We start from the raw sequence: 15,483 nt of genomic DNA on the forward strand, positions 1-15,483 counted from the left end.
TTTTTAGATTTAGAGATACAGCGCAGAAACAGGCCCTTCGGCCCACCGGGTCCGCGCCGCCCAGCGATCCCCGCACATTCACACGATCCTACACCCACTAGGGACAATTTTCTTTTACATTTTGCCCAGCCAATTAACCTACAAACCTGTATGTCTTTGGAGTGTGGGAAGAAACCGAAGATCTTGGAGAAAACCCACGCAGGTCACGGGGAGAACGTACAAACTCTGTACAGACAGCACCCATGGTCAGGATCGAACCGGAGTCTCCGGCGCTGCATTCGCTGTAAGGCAGCAACTCTACCGTTGCGCCACCGTGCCGCCCTGCTGTCTCATGTCTCTGGACCTGTACTCACTGGGGTTTCGAAGGATGAAACTTATCTGATAATGCAAGACCCAGATAGAGTGGATGTGGAGAGGATGTTTCAAGTGATGGGAGAGTCTAGAATTAGAGGGCATAGCCTCAGATAAAAGACATACCCTCAGAATAGAGATGGGGAGGGATTTCTTCAGCCAGAGGGTGGTGAATCTGTGGACCACCACAGATGCCACGGACAATTGTAGAGGCCGCCACTGGGTATTTTAAAAGCAGAGATTGATAGATTCTTGATTAATACGGGTGTTAAAGGTTACAGGGAGAAGGCAGGACAATGGGATTGAGAGGGGACCATGGGATTGAGAGGGAAAAATAGACCAGCCACGATTGAATGGCAGAATAGACACGATGGGCTGACTTGCCTAATTCTTCTTGTGTGCTTTATGGTCTAAAACAGGTAGTCTTCATGCAGGGGAAGAAGTATCAATGCCTTTGAAAGAATAAGGGGTAGAAAAAACAAAATTAATAGGGAAATTGGTTTTCATTTAAAAACACAACAGCTAGTTTGGGACAATCACAGTGTTTGGGACAATCACGGTGTTGCAGCGGTGGAGTTGCTGCCTTACAGCGAATGCAGCGCCGGAGACCTGGGTTCGATCCTGAGTACGGGCGCTGTCTGTACGGAGTTTGTACGTTCTCCCCGTGGGTTTTCTCCGAGATCTTCGGTTTCCTCCCACACTCCAAAGACGTACAGTTTGTGGCTTAGTAAATGTAAAAATTGTCCCTAGGGGGTGTGGGATAGTGTTAGTGTGCGGGGATCGCTGGTCGACGCGGACCCGGTGGGCCGAAGGGCCTGTTTCCGCGCTGTATCTGTAAACTAAATAACATTAGGAAATAAGCCAAATCCAATTGTTGGAACAATACTGAGGTTCTTTCACCAATAGATTCCCAAAACATTTTATTTTCACGACACGGAGCAAGGAACTTGACATGGAATAGATAGTTCACTTTTTTTTTTTATTGCATTAAACTCAGAAATTGCTGAGTTTCAGAACGTTAAATTCTGGCCTGAGAAACATGATCTCCTTTCGATAAGGGGTGTTTATTTCAATCCAGTGCATTGTAGAGTTTCTGATGCAAGTAGGCTATTTTCTCAGAGCGAGTCCTTTTCAGTAAAGGGGCCCACTCCCAATATGGAAGCTCTATGACCACATAGCCTGCTCGTGCCAGCTGCCTCCTCTTCATGCTGTGCAACCCCAGGAGGATGCTGGAACTGTGGCAGTAATGGTTGCGGTTAGACACCTGAATGGCAAGTTTTTGGATTTCTGATCGTTCCTTGGGCTGGCAAGCAGTTTTTTTGTCCGCGGTCTTTGAGTTAGTCAGTGAGCTGAGGAGACTGTCGGTAAGGGGCGCATCGTTTCTAAATAGCTTTATATTCAATCTCACGCGGTTTCTTTCTTTTACCTCTTCAGTGTTGTGCAAGGTTTTAACAATGTCCGCATCTTCTCTCACGCCCGAGCTGTCAGGGTCATTTTTCAAAGTGGACCTGCTGACTCTGCATTTTGCAAGTTGGGAAATTAACTCATCGGTGACCTGGACGCTGTTGAACTTCAACTCGAGCTTTTGTACCTCGTTCCTCGACGCTTCTGTGTTGAATGGAAGCGGCTTACCAAACGGGTCAAAATGCACCTCTAGGTCAGCCGACCTGGTATGGGGCAAAATCAGATGGTTCTTTACAAACTGAGGGCCACCCAGCATCATTTGCAGCAAAGTGGCAGCTTCCACCATCTCAGGCTTCACACAGATGTCCTGCTTGGCAAAACTCCACAGCATTTCTGTGACTTCTTGTTGCAACTGCAGTGGGAGACGGTGACCTGCGTAATCGGGGCACTCAATTGCCACCGTGCCATCGAGCGTGAAGAGGTCTTTCTTCAGCTCGAATGGACTCCCTTCCGTCGCTAGCTTCACAAACTGCGGACTCAGAGCGACGTCGATGAGATCGTGGGGGAAGCGTTGAGTAAACGCCAGCGCTAACAACGAAGTCAGGAAATGCTCCGGGAAACGCTGAAACTCATGCATTTTGTGGTGCAGCTGCTCAGTGAGGCTGGAGAAGAATTCCTCGGCATTGTCGGGCTCATAGTTCAGAGCCGAGAAGGACCACAGGTATTTGGCGACATCTTTGCTCCTGCAGTACTGCACCTTTGAAGGCACCTTTGCAGCGACCGCGTCCAAGATGCGGCTGTCTCGATAGTGCAATGCCGCGCATGCCAGCACAATATGCATCACCCCCTGCGTGCCAATAGTGGGAATGCGCTCAGCTGCTACCTCCCCTAGTCGCTCCAAGAACGGCAAGTGGCTCTGGTGCGTGTAACGGAACATTTTCATCACGTTCACCAAGCTATAATTGCTAATATCATCCATCTTTGCAGCAACCTTGTCGCCAATTCTTTTCATCAGCTGCTCCGAAAATCCATTTTTTGACTTGAAGAAACCCAGGCAGGCAGCTCCGACCTCCTCCATGTTCATCTGATCCAGGTGCGTGGAGAGCAGCAGCTCCAGTTTCTGCATGAGATCTGGAGGGGCTTGGCGGCTTTCCCCAACGATGTAGAGGAGCTGAACCAGCCGGGCCATGGTCAGCTCCTTCCAGCGCAAGGCCGCGTAGCTCACGAGAAGCCCCATGTACCGCGGCACACTGCGCCCCAGGCAGCGCCACAGGTCGGCTGTGAACAAGAGCTGATCGAAGTCCATATCCCACACCCGGCGGCAGAACTCGGCCTCGTAGGCCTTCAGGAACGTGTGGGAAGGGGGCACCCCCAGGCGAACCATGCCCTCGAGAATCCGGAGGAGCTGAGGCAAAGTGAATGTTTCCTGAATGTCTAAGCTGTACCGGCAAAGCATTGCAAAGCGGGAGTCTGCCTTCACCAGTGTGTGCTGGTCGGCAGGCAGCCAGCTGAGCTGCCACAAGTAGTCAGATATGCACTCTGGGGTCATGCTGCCCTTCATGATGGAAACATCACTCAGGATCTTCTGCCCCTCTTGCACGGAGAGCTCCTCTCTCTGTTCTGAGCCGCAGAAACAAAGAGCCTTGTAGGCACTTCCAATTTTCTGGAACCCTCGAGGGTCTTCTTTTGTATCGTAGACCTCCACCCTGTCCACGTCCAGCTTTTCCTTTGAGGTCACGTGCCGCTGTGCATCACCCAGCTGCCCTTCATTGGCCTTACTGTGAGATAGATCCAGCAGAGTGTTTCTGACACCGGAGAGCTGCCGAGAACAAGTCACCATGTAGGTGTTACGCACTTGTTTGATCCCCACATTGGATGGGGCTTGTTCCAATAGAAGTGAGAAAGCGTCCCTGTAATCATCTGTCTCATTGGAAATATTCTGCTGCGCCTGGATTTTAGTGCTGGCATACGCCGCGGGACGGGAACATACTTTATAGTCCAGCCTCACGGAGTCTGTGCCAGCCACGGAGAGATTGGTCCCACCAAACCGTACACCACCTGCCCTGTTACTTTCATTCTCTTTCTTTTCTTCATTTCTTGTTGCTTCAGTGCATCCCCTGGTTTTTGAATATGTCCGCCAATTGTAGATTCCTCTGGGAAGCTTCCAGCACTTGACTGTAGCCATATCTGGGAAGTGTGGGGGACTTGGGACTTGGCTCTCTCCAGTACTGAAAAAAAGGCAGAATAGTAAATGGTTTGATGCTTTGAATGTCCAAGATCAACTGCATTAATAATTTAAAGGGAAAGGAAGGAGGAATTTCTTTAGTCAGAGAGTGAGCCCGTGGAATCCATTGCCACAGAAGTCTGTAGAGGCCAAGTCAATGGATATTTTTACGACGGAGATTGACAGATTCTTAATTAGTACGGATCTCAGGGATTATGGGGAGAAGCCAGGATTAAATGGTGGAGTAGACTTGATGGGCCGAATGGCCTGATTATGCTCTTATAACTTTTGAACAGATGAACTCCTTGGGGACCTGCAAACATGTCTAATAGGTAACTTCTCTTTTATGACAACAGGAAAATTTCCAAAAGAAAACATTAACTAGCAAAATACATTCCAATTCTCCATTGATATCCACCAGTACACTTGCATCTAATGGATGCCAGTGCCTTTTGCATCTTCTGCAGTTTAACATTCATCACTCTAATGCAGCAGACCGAATGTATCTAATCTCTCAGTATTGGGGATGTTGATCTGGAAGACAACACTGGTATGTTTATTGGTCCCTCCTGGTGGATTTTGAGGAATGTCTGGTGATATTTTTCCAATGTTTTGAGATGTCCGCTCTCGGTGGTCAAGATCACATAAGTGTATCGGAGGAGAGGGATCACTGCTGCTCAGGTCTGAGGTCTTGATGTTCAAATACCCTATACTTCAATTGAGCAAAGGCTGTGAAGGTAGTGGTGAACGTCATCATACATGTCTGACTTTGCTGAGACATGGATTCTAAGATGCAGGATGTGGCCCACGTTTTCTAGGGTGCGTTGTGGAGGTGAACTTTATTGTTGGAGGTGTGGTGAGGCAAGGGCAGGGTGGTGTAGGTCTTTTGCTGTGCAGATGTTGAGCACAGGGCCCATCCTCTCGTATAAATCAATGAAAGCAACGATGGCACTTGACCGAGTGTGCGCACAGGCACAAGTGTTATCTGCAGAGTACAGCTTAAGTAATTTCAGTGCTGGGGTGTAGTTGCGCAGGTTAACAGCTTTCCATCACTTGTTAAAATTAACGTTTGCTCAGGAGGATGTGTTGGAGATCAAATGTCACAACGCGGCAGGAAAGATCCACTGGTTAACATGATGGCGGTCATGAAGTAACTGGAAATGGAGACAAATCTCTGCCAAATGTGAGGAGGATATTCCATTGTCCCTCTTGACTACAAAGACTATGGCGAGGTGAGGTGATTAAGACCATCTGTGTAGTGGCTCTACCGCTGCACCACCATGTCACCTCCAACGTGATTCCAACACCAGTCACATCTTCCTATCCCCATCCCTTTCCTCCTTCTGCAGAGACCACTACCTTTACAACTCCCTAGTTCTCTCATCCTTTCCCCTGCACCCACAGAAGATGCAACACCTGTCCCTGTACCCCATCCCTCACATCCATCCAGGGACCCTGGCAGTCCTTCCAGGTGAGACAGAGGTTCACGTGCACCTCTTCCAACCACGTCTACTGCATCTGGTGTTCCTGTAGGTCCAGACACTGTAGGTCCGAACAGTGTAGGTTCGGACAGTGTAGGTCAGGACAATGTAGGCTGGGGCGCCGCGTAACGGAGGTTGCATAGCAACCCACCTCCCGGCCAGAAGATTAGTCAAGCATGATTTCCCCTTCGTAAATCCATGAACATTATACAGTGGGATCTAATAATTCACTGAACAAATATATCAACTTAAAAGGGGCATTATGGCTTTCTCCTGCTCCTGTTTCTTGTGTTCTTTTAAGAAAATAGCCCCCATTCATTATGAAAGATGAAAAGTAGCAGTTTCTAGGACACTAACTACTCTGGAGATGTGTTTTAAAATCATCTAACATCGCTTACCAAAACCGTGCAAAATGTAATCGAACCAGACCAAACCATTTCTCTCGGCAAGTGCCTTCAGAAGAATAGTGCTTTGTTAGTTCTGTTTATGGACACAATGCAGTTCCTTCCTCTACATCTAATAGTGTACCTGGTCAGTATCAAGGCATTCAATTATGAACTCAATTACTGGCTCCATAGTTTTTCTCCAAGCTAATAATCAGCGGGAAGACTGGCTACCTCTAATTCATTTGTCTCATTTCCAAGGTAACGGTCAAACATTATCATAAGTAGTGCCAAACCGGCGACTCTGTATACTGTCTACTGCATCTGAGATGTTTATCTAATATATATATCTATGTGCTTAGGAGGATCTCAACCTGAAACATCACCCATTCCTTCTCTCCAGAGATGCTGCCTGTCCTGCTGAGTTACTCTGGCATTTTGTGTCCATATCCAAGTGCTTATGTATAGTGATACTTGTACTGAACTGTAGACAAAAAAGAATTTCACTGTGCCTTGGTGCATGTGACAAATAAAGTACCGTACCATGCCAAAGAACCAGGTCCTAGATTTCTTTTAAATATCATTGAAGTGTGGCACACTTGGCCTACCATAACCATGCATGACAAAAACTGGTGCAATCAGACTCATTTCACTTCCAGCACTTGTTCAATTGCCTGTTTAATTTAAAGAATTGGTATAATGAACTTGACCTATACATAATTTGAATCATGAAAACTGGCACCAAAACATGGCGACTCTTGTATACTGGCTCAGGGTACTATTCCTATACACTTGCACTTAACTAAGATTCTGCTTATGCATAGAAATACTATTACTGAACTGTATGCAAAAATGGAATTTTACTGTACATGTGACAATAAAATACCTTGAATCATAATCAAGGCTACAGTGAAAGGTAAAAGCATGTTGGGCGACAACTTTTGATACCACCAAAGATGCCTCCTCAAAACCCACTAGCACGTTAAGCAAACTACCTTCTCCTTGGCCAACAGGCCCAGTGTTGAAGCCTTAATTTCTCTCAGTAGCAGGTCACATCATTCAAATGCCCAACACCAGACTATTGAAACAGGCACTCTATTCCAAACTCTGTTACAGGAGAAGGTTGCCTGATGGACATAGGAAAAGCTTATTTGAAAACATGCAAGGCCATAGGTAGCTTACAACCCAACGGTATGAACACTGAATGGTACAATTTTAGGTAACCTACCGAACCCCCCTCTTCACCCCACCCTTCCATTTCTGTTTCCCCCCTCCCTCTCCCCCGTGTGCCCCACCTTCCTCCAGTTTCACAATTTGCAACTGTTCCATTGTTTTGTCTCATACCTTCTGTCTTTTCATCTCTGGCCTTTGTCCAACCATCTTCCTATCAAAATCCCTCCTCACCTATTACTAACTAGAAACAAGGAACTGCAGATGCTGGTTTACACAAAAGGACACCAAGTGCTGGAGTAAATCAGTGGGTCAAGCAACATATCTAGAGAACATGGATACGAAAAAGGGTCCTGACCCGAAACATCACCTATCCAAGTTCATCAGAGATGTTGCCTAACCCACTCTTGCATTTTGTCTTTTTTTGTAAATCAGCATCTGCAGTTCACTGTTTCTACATGCAACACCATTACCCACTTCTTGTAATCACTGACCCAAAATTCAGTAAGGAGCACTTAGAAACCCAGAATAAACAGTAAAGGGAGTCCCCATCCACCAAACTTACAATTGGCCAAGGAGCTCCTGTCCTGACTAAGGTACAGTCTGCGCATCTCTCTCTGTATTCAGCCATTTCAGAATCCACAAAAACAGACCTGAACCAAGTGATGCTCAGTCCTGAGAATCTTGAGGGATGGGTTGCACCTGAACTGGAGAGAGACCAATATCCTGGTGGGTCATTGGATTTGCAAGGACGACTTGGAAAGGTTTAAATTTGATTGTCGGGGTAATGGGATGAAATGCAGTATCGAGGCAGGTCCTAGTCATAGAGCGTGGAAACAGGCCCTTCGGCACAACCTGCCCACGCTGACCAACATGCCCCATCTTCACTAGTCCCACCTGCCCGCCTTTGGCCCATATCCCTCTAAACCTATCCTGTCCATGTACCTGCCCAGGTGAGAGGCTGAAAGTTGATACAGAAGTCGATGACAGCAAGTTCAGAAGACAGGAAAGGCCTTTCCTGTCTTCTGAACTTGCTGTCATCGACTTCTGTATCGACTTTCAGCCTCTCACCTGGGCAGGGAGCAAGGAAAGACGATTAGATTAAATTGCAGTTAATTCAGGGCTACAAGTCCGATAGGTCAGGCTGATGAACTCAGGGCACGGAAAGGTACTTGTAACTGGATCATTATATCCATTACGGAAACATGGGAGAGGGAGGGATAAATCTGGCAGCTTAATGATCCAGGATACTGCTGCATCAGGTGAGATAGAGGTGGGGATAAAAGAGAGGCAGGGGGGTTGCTCCACTGCTTAAGGAGAACATCGCAGCAGCAGTAGTAGGAGATGATATTACTGAAGGATTATCGAGTGAGGCTAGATGGGCGGAGCTGAGAAATAAAAAGAGGATGATCCCTTTGTTGGGAGTGTACTATCAGCCTCAAAATAGTCAATGGAATTAGGGGAACAAATATGCCAGGGGTTTGCAGATAATTTCAAGACTAATAGGCTCATCATAGTGGGGTATGGGGGTTGTACGGCAGGCGAGGTCACAACCCCTGAACCGTACTGTTGCGACGCAACGCCTTCTGGAGAGCATGTGGAGAACTTCAGATAAGCACTTACTATGGCTGCCATTGAAGGGTTGGGATATTTGCTTAGTCTTCCAGAGGGAAGTGATTTGAAGAGTTTGCGGCCAGGGTGAGAAGGGTCAGAGATGATCTCTGACCCCTCTGGAGGGATATAATGGATAATAATAATAATGAATAATAATAATAATGAATAGGTTTATTGGCCAGGTATGTGCATATAAAAGGAATGTGCCTTGGCGCTCCGCTCACAAATGACAACACAAACATAACATATAGGCCAAACGCAGGCATGTGTGATTAGTGCAGCTGGGACATGTTGGCCGGTGTGGGCAAGTTGGGCCGAAGGGCCTGTTTCCACGCTGTATCACCCTATGACTAAAGCAGCGACGACTCCACAGACGGCGACCAGTGCGCTGTCCGCGGCCCATTGACCGGACCCAGGGTTACACACATGAACCGCTTCCACACACTCCGCGTGTCCGCAACCTGCTCCAGCCCCGAACCCGCCAACATTCCCGCCTCCACATCATCCCCGTCTTTAATCTGATCGGCCGCCCTGCTTGCATTTGCCATTGAAACGCATTTAAACGTCTTGGTTACCTTCAAGGCGCCTGGAAGTTACAGCTGATTCCACAGGCCCCGCCAGCCCGGGACCCCGCACATGCGCACACGTCCCTCTGCTCCGGTCGCCCCCTGTACATGTGCGCACGTCCCAGGCTCCGACTGTCCCCGCACTTGCGCACACGCCCCTCTTCCCGCACATGCGCACACGCCCCTCTTCCCGCACATGCGCACAAGCCCCTCTGCTCCGGTCGCCAATGCACATACGCACACGCTCCAACCGTGCGCACGCCCCAGGCTCCAACCGTCCCCGCACATGCGTACACGCCCCCTTTTCCCGACCATCCGCTCCAACCGTTCCCGCACATGCGCACACGCCCCAGGCTCTGACCATATCCGGCGCAGGCGCAGCCGTTCCTCGGCTCAGGTCGCTCCCGCACATGCGCACCCGCCTTTGCTCAGTTTTTCGCTGCACATGCGCAGGTGGAGGGCATGTGCCAGGATGGTGGGAACCTTGGCTGATGCTGCCTTCTTCTGGCATAAGACCATAAGCTATAGGAGCAAAACTAGGCCATTCAGCCCATCGAGTCTAATCCACCATTCGATCATGACTGATCTCAACCCCATTCTTCTGCCTTCTCCCCATCACCCCTGACACTCTGACTAATTAACTTACAAATAAACTTGACTTGACTTGAATTAGGAATTAGTCCATAGAAGATAGACACATAAAGCTGGAGTAACTCAGCGGGACAGGCAGCATCTCTGGAGAGAAGGAATGGATGACGTTTTGGGTTGAGACCCTTCTCTGTCAATCTCTGCTTTAAAAATACCCAATGACTAAAGGGCCTGTCCCAGTCCGGCAATTTTTAAGACGACTAGGCTGTCGCCGCAAGGTCGCCGGTGTGTCACGGGCTGTCGCGAGCACGGTCGTGAGCCGTCTCCAGTGTTGCGGTGTGTCGCGGGCGTGGTCGTGAGTCGTCGTCAATGAATCGTAGCTGTTCTCGGGTCGTCGCGGAAATTTCTCTCTGACCAAAGATTGATGTTTGAAGTTATTGTATTTCAGAGTAGTTTCTCATGGCATCTCTTTCAAATTTCTTTATTTCATTTATTTTGACCAAAAAAACAAACACAAACACAAGCATTGCACTGCATTGAAAAGCAAACGCTTTTCATTTATTTTAACATTGCACTGCATTGGGTCTCTTCGGGAACAAGGGCTTCAACCACACAGACCTCTGCTTGGGCCTCTTCCCCATTCTTCGTGTCCTTCTGCCTTGCAGAATTTTAAGCATGAGAGCCGCTGCAAGCTGCAGGGCTTGCATTTGATGCAAAAGCAATGCCATCATATGTTGCTTCCTGGCAGTTATGATGCTGAATGATCGGAGACCCTACCCAAACCCATTTTTGCGCCAAAATTACATGAAATGGCTACCGTTGTCATCAGTTGTGACCTGACAGGTAGCTTGTCAAGGGTGGAGGTAGGTTGACTTCGCTTGTCGTAGCTTGTCATAGTCGCTGTCGTAGGTGGACGTCCTAGATGGCGACAACTGGGTCGCCGGTTGTCGGCAGCCTGCCATCGCCTAGGTGGTAGGTTGTCGTAGCTAGTCGTAGGCATTGTCGTAGGGGAAGTCGTAGACATTGTCATAGGGTTAAAAAAATCAAAGGTTTTTTGGTGATCTGCTACGACTTTGACAGTCGCCGGCAGTCGCCTTCAAAATGGCGGAAGTGGGACAGGCCCTTTAGCCTCCACAGCCATCTGTGACAATGAGTTCCACAGATTCACAACTTTTGGCTAAAGAAATTTTCCTTATCTCCGTTCCAAAGGCATATCGTTTAAGTCTGAGGGTGTGCCTTCTAGCTAGGGGTGCCAACTATCTCACTCCCAAATAAGGGACAGGTTGAGTTCACCGCCCTGCGCCCCACGTGACTTCACCCAGCCAGTGGCTACATGCTCCCGCTCCACCAATGGCGGCCGCCTGGGCCGGGAGGCGGGTTGCTACGCAACCTCCGTTACGCGGCGCCCCAGCCTACATTGTCCGGACCTACACCGGTGCGGCTCGGCCGCGGGGCTTTACATCGCTGGTGCGGCTCGGCCGCGGGACTTAGCTGCGCAAGGCTTGGTCACGGGGCCTTCCATCGCCCGGCTCGGCCGCGAGACGTTTCAGCGCCCGGTGCGGCTCGGCCGCGGGCCATCCCCTTGCGGGGACTGTGCGGGTCGGTCGGGGACGAGCTGTCTGTCCGTGGGCGTGGGGAAGAGAGTGGAAGTTTTGTTGCCTCCATCACAGTGAGGGGGTGTTTGGAGTCACTGTGATGGACGTTTGTGTTGGGGTTATGTGTCTTGTGTTCTTTTTTTGTATGACTGCTATGTAGTTTTGTTCGGTACCTTGGTACCGAATGACAAATAAAGCTCTGTTATACTGTTATTGGTACATGTGACAATAAACTGACCTTGGAAACCTTGAAACTATCTCTAAAGTCTAAAGTAAAGTCTAAAGTGATGGACTTTAGACTTAAGCTGTCATGGGAGAAAAAGGTCAAGGGAAATAAAGCAGCTTTCCTGTAACTTCCCTTTAACAAAAGCCGTTTGGCAATTTTGGCACAGGGTGGCACAGTAGCACAGCGGTAGAGTTGCTGTCTTACAGTGCCAGAGACCCGGATTTGATCCTGACTAACGGGTGCTGTCTGTATGGGGTTTGTATGTTCTCTTCGTGACCTGCATAGGTTTTCTGCGGGACTTCCAGTTTCCACCCACACTCCAAAGGCGTACAGGTTTGTAGGGTAATTGGCTTGGTATAATTGTAAATTGTCAATCAATCAATCACTTTATTTTGTCATGTGTATCAAGGTACGGTGAAAAGCTTTTGTTGCGTTCTATCCAGTCAGCAGAAAGACAATACATGTTCCTAGTGTGTGTTGGATAGTGTAAGTGTGCAGGGATTGCTGGTCGGCATAGACTCGGTGAGCCGAAGGGCATGTTCTCCGGGCTGTATCTCTGAACTAAACTAAACAAACAAAATTCCAAATTAACTTTTAATGGATGGCCTAGTTTCTGATTGAAATCGTGTTATAACTAATTTGCCCCACATTATAATTTGCCCCAAAGTTTGAAGAAGGGTCTCGACCCGAAACGTCACCCGTTCCTTCTCTCCCGAGATGCTGCCTTACTCCAGCATTTTGTGAATAAATGCCCCACGTTATATATCAATTGTATTTTTGCCAATTAACATTATGGAAATAGGCACTTTCGCAGAACTACCCACACTTTCTTTAAGTCTGGGAAAGACTCTTTCGAGACTATCACTCGTCTAACTTTTTAGGATCCTTAAAGCCATAGAAAAGGCCAATTCCAATTTTGCACCACTAGATGGCGCATGTTTACCATTTCAGGATAATCAAGACCATTTCATGCACTCCCAACAGATGAGAAGTCAGAGCATAGATCACTCGGCAGATGATAAGGTGCCATTCCCAGCAGCATACACAAGGTGACCCCAGGAAGGAAACTCATATAGAGCCTGAGACCTCCAATTTGACGACATTGAAAAAATCATCCACGCATTCATTTCCTCCCGCCTAGACTACTGCAACTCCCTATACACTGGGATCAGCCAATCATCTCTGTCCCGTCTGCAATTGGTCCAAAACGCCGCAGCGAAACTCCTGACGGGTACCCGTAAAAGGGACCACATCACTCCGATTCTGGCCTCTCTCCACTGGCTCCCAGTACGGTACAGAATCAACTTCAAGCTCCTCCTATTCACATACAAAGCCCTAAACGGGCTTGCCCCCCCCATATCAAAAATCTTCTAACCCACCACTCTATCTCCAGGTCCCTCAGGTCGGCCGACTTGGGGCTACTGACTATCCCGCGGTCTAGGCTTAAGCTCAGGGCTGTATCTCTAAACTCTAAACGCACTGACAGCCAAAGGTGAAACAAAAACTGCCATGGTAACTATGACACCAATTTTCTGCAAGGTACTTTAAAAAGATATGTGTAGGAAAGAACTGCTGATGCTGGTTTAAATCGAAGCTAGACACAAAATGCTGAAGTAACTCAGCGGGACAGGTAGCAGCTCTGGAGAGAAGGAATGGGTGATGTTTCGGGTCGAGACCCTTTTCGGTTGAATCGGTTACCCATTCCTTCTCTCCTGTCCTGCTGAGTTACTTTAAAAAGATATTCATGTTTGATTAGCCTTACCATAACGCTGCCCTTTCAGTATTTGTATTCATCAGATTACAGACTTAGGAAATATCACATGTCAATATCACTCTAAGCTCTGCAGTTGACTAGATATTGGAACATTATACAGTGGGATCTGAGAATACACTGAACAAAGACATCAGATTAAAAGTAGGTCAAAATCAGATCCGCCACTATCATTGTGAATGGCGTGGGTGGCTTGTAGTACATTAGTTGGTTTCTTGTCCTTCTGTTTCTTGTACTGTTCAAAAAAGATAAGAACCATCAATTATGAAAGGTCAAAAAAATTCTGATATTCCACACCCCACTACACATCAACAGTGGGAAAAATATTCTGACTATCTACGCTCTCTACGCTCTCTATGCCTCTCATAATTTTGTGTACCTCTTTCAGGTGATCGATGGGTGGCGCGGACTCGGTGGGCCGAAGGGCCTGTTTCCACGCTGTATCATTAAAGTCTAAAGTATACGGGTCAGTGGAAAGAAGAAGATTGTTTAAATCCCGAGACATTAGTGCAAAACACAAGTAGAAAACAAATCCAAGGTAGTGAAAGGGGTTGTGGCACCATCACACCCACATTGGTTTTGCATACACCCTGTGATGGCTGGCAACTAACCAGCAGCCTCACGAGAAGGTCTTGCCACAAGAGCTCAATAACAACTTTTTGCAGACAGACTGTATGCAAAACCAACGTGGGCGTGAAGGTGCCACAGGGTGCTTTAAGTCTAGTTAAAGTCTAAAGGCCTTTCATTATTTGGTAAGTTTCAATGAGGTCCCCCTTCATCCTTCTAAACTCCAGCGAGTACAAGCCCAGTGCCATCAAACGACTCTCACACTCTTAATGCTTTTTGGGCGAATGGCACTTTGTTCTGCCTAGAGTCACGGTGACCTTCAGCTGAGCTTCCAGTTCTGCTGCTGATACCATCATTCAAACCTTTGTCCCTTTCTGGCTTAATGTCTCTCAAGTGGGACTGCCTTCTCTCACCCTCTGTAAATCATCCAAAACTCTCCACCAAGTCGATCCTAAAGGCACCTCATAGATCCCTCAACCCTGTCCAAAGCTTCTGAATTAAAATTATTTTTATTGCACCCTTTCTACTCTATTATTGCTGCAATCTTCCCCAGCCTAAACTTTATCACTCCTGCATTTAGTCCACCATTGTGGCCAAACCTTCACCTCAACTGGACCAATCACATAAATATTTTAACTTTAGACTTTAGAGATACAGCATAGAAACAGGCCCTCTAGTGGGAGAGTCTAGGATTAGAGGTCATAGCCTCAGAATTAAAGGACATTCTTTGAGGATGGAGATGAGGAGAAATTTATTTAGTCAGAGGGTGGTGAATCTGTGGAATTCTTTGCCACAGAAGGCTGTGGAGGCCGTTAGTGGATACTAGACGATCCGTTGGGTCGAAAGCTCTCCTGCATTAGTCGAACACCTTCCCTTGCCCCACTCCAAAAGTGCTCAGCAAGATCCCAGGGTATATCCGAGGCTGTGGCGGCCGGGGACTCTTCCCCGGGGCCGGGGGCGGGCGAGGGGGGAGAGGAAAGGCGAGAGCGTGCCACTCACCCAGGCCTCGGGCGGCCATTGTGGCGATTAGCGGTAGGAGAGTGGCCGCGAGGCGCAGCGCCATGTTCGTCCTGCCGGCGGCCATCTTCTTTGACCTTCTCTCTGCCGCCGCGCTGCATCATGGGAGGAAGGTCAGGCAGGGGGCACGCTGGAACGGGCGCCGGTCCTCCCGGCACTGCTGCGCAGGCGCGCCGCCGCCGGGCCCGACAACCCTCGCCCGTTGTGACGCCGTATTAGATCAAAATGGCGATCTCAAAATGGCCATCTCACATATGACCCATTTGATTCCCATTGTGACACCGAACACAGAAGTATTAGATCAAAATGACTTGTCCAGTTCACAGTACAAAGTTTATTAAAGTTTATAAAGTGAATAACCTTTAAAATATAACGATAATTGATACTGCACACCGCAGGCGTGTAAGGTGAGTAAGGTGCCCCTAAAATTGTTGCGCTATCGTGTACCGTTTTGGCTGTATTTCAGGAACATACATACATACATACATACAAGATGGGAGTTTTAGTAATGTTTAGATTTTTAAGG

The 15,483-nt window shown here is 48.1% G+C and overlaps 2 protein-coding genes across 4 annotated transcripts in view; both read right to left on the reverse strand.

The window, feature by feature from the left end:
• The window catches only part of ubox5 (U-box domain containing 5), a 77,801-nt gene extending 68,511 nt beyond the window's left edge, over nucleotides 1–9,290 (reverse strand). For 2 of the 3 annotated variants that reach the window (XM_078410493.1, XM_078410323.1), the window contains exon 1: nucleotides 9,203–9,290. The gene's annotated coding sequence lies outside the window, so the exon portion shown is untranslated. The remainder of the gene's footprint in view (nucleotides 1–9,202) is intronic. The other variant, XM_078410413.1, reaches the window with a different exon arrangement.
• fastkd5 (FAST kinase domains 5) lies at nucleotides 1,284–9,296 on the reverse strand. Its single transcript, XM_078410187.1, has 2 exons — nucleotides 9,203–9,296; nucleotides 1,284–3,983 (listed from the first exon to the last, which is right to left on the reverse strand). Exon 2 carries the CDS (start codon nucleotides 3,938–3,940, stop codon nucleotides 1,421–1,423), a length of 2,520 nt encoding a protein of 839 aa, XP_078266313.1. The 5' UTR covers nucleotides 3,941–3,983; nucleotides 9,203–9,296; the 3' UTR covers nucleotides 1,284–1,420.
• Nucleotides 9,297–15,483: the final 6,187 nt, after the last annotated feature.

The sequence above is a fragment of the Rhinoraja longicauda genome, chromosome 1 (genome assembly GCF_053455715.1).
Source record: "Rhinoraja longicauda isolate Sanriku21f chromosome 1, sRhiLon1.1, whole genome shotgun sequence".
Taxonomy (NCBI): Eukaryota; Metazoa; Chordata; class Chondrichthyes; order Rajiformes; family Arhynchobatidae; genus Rhinoraja; species Rhinoraja longicauda.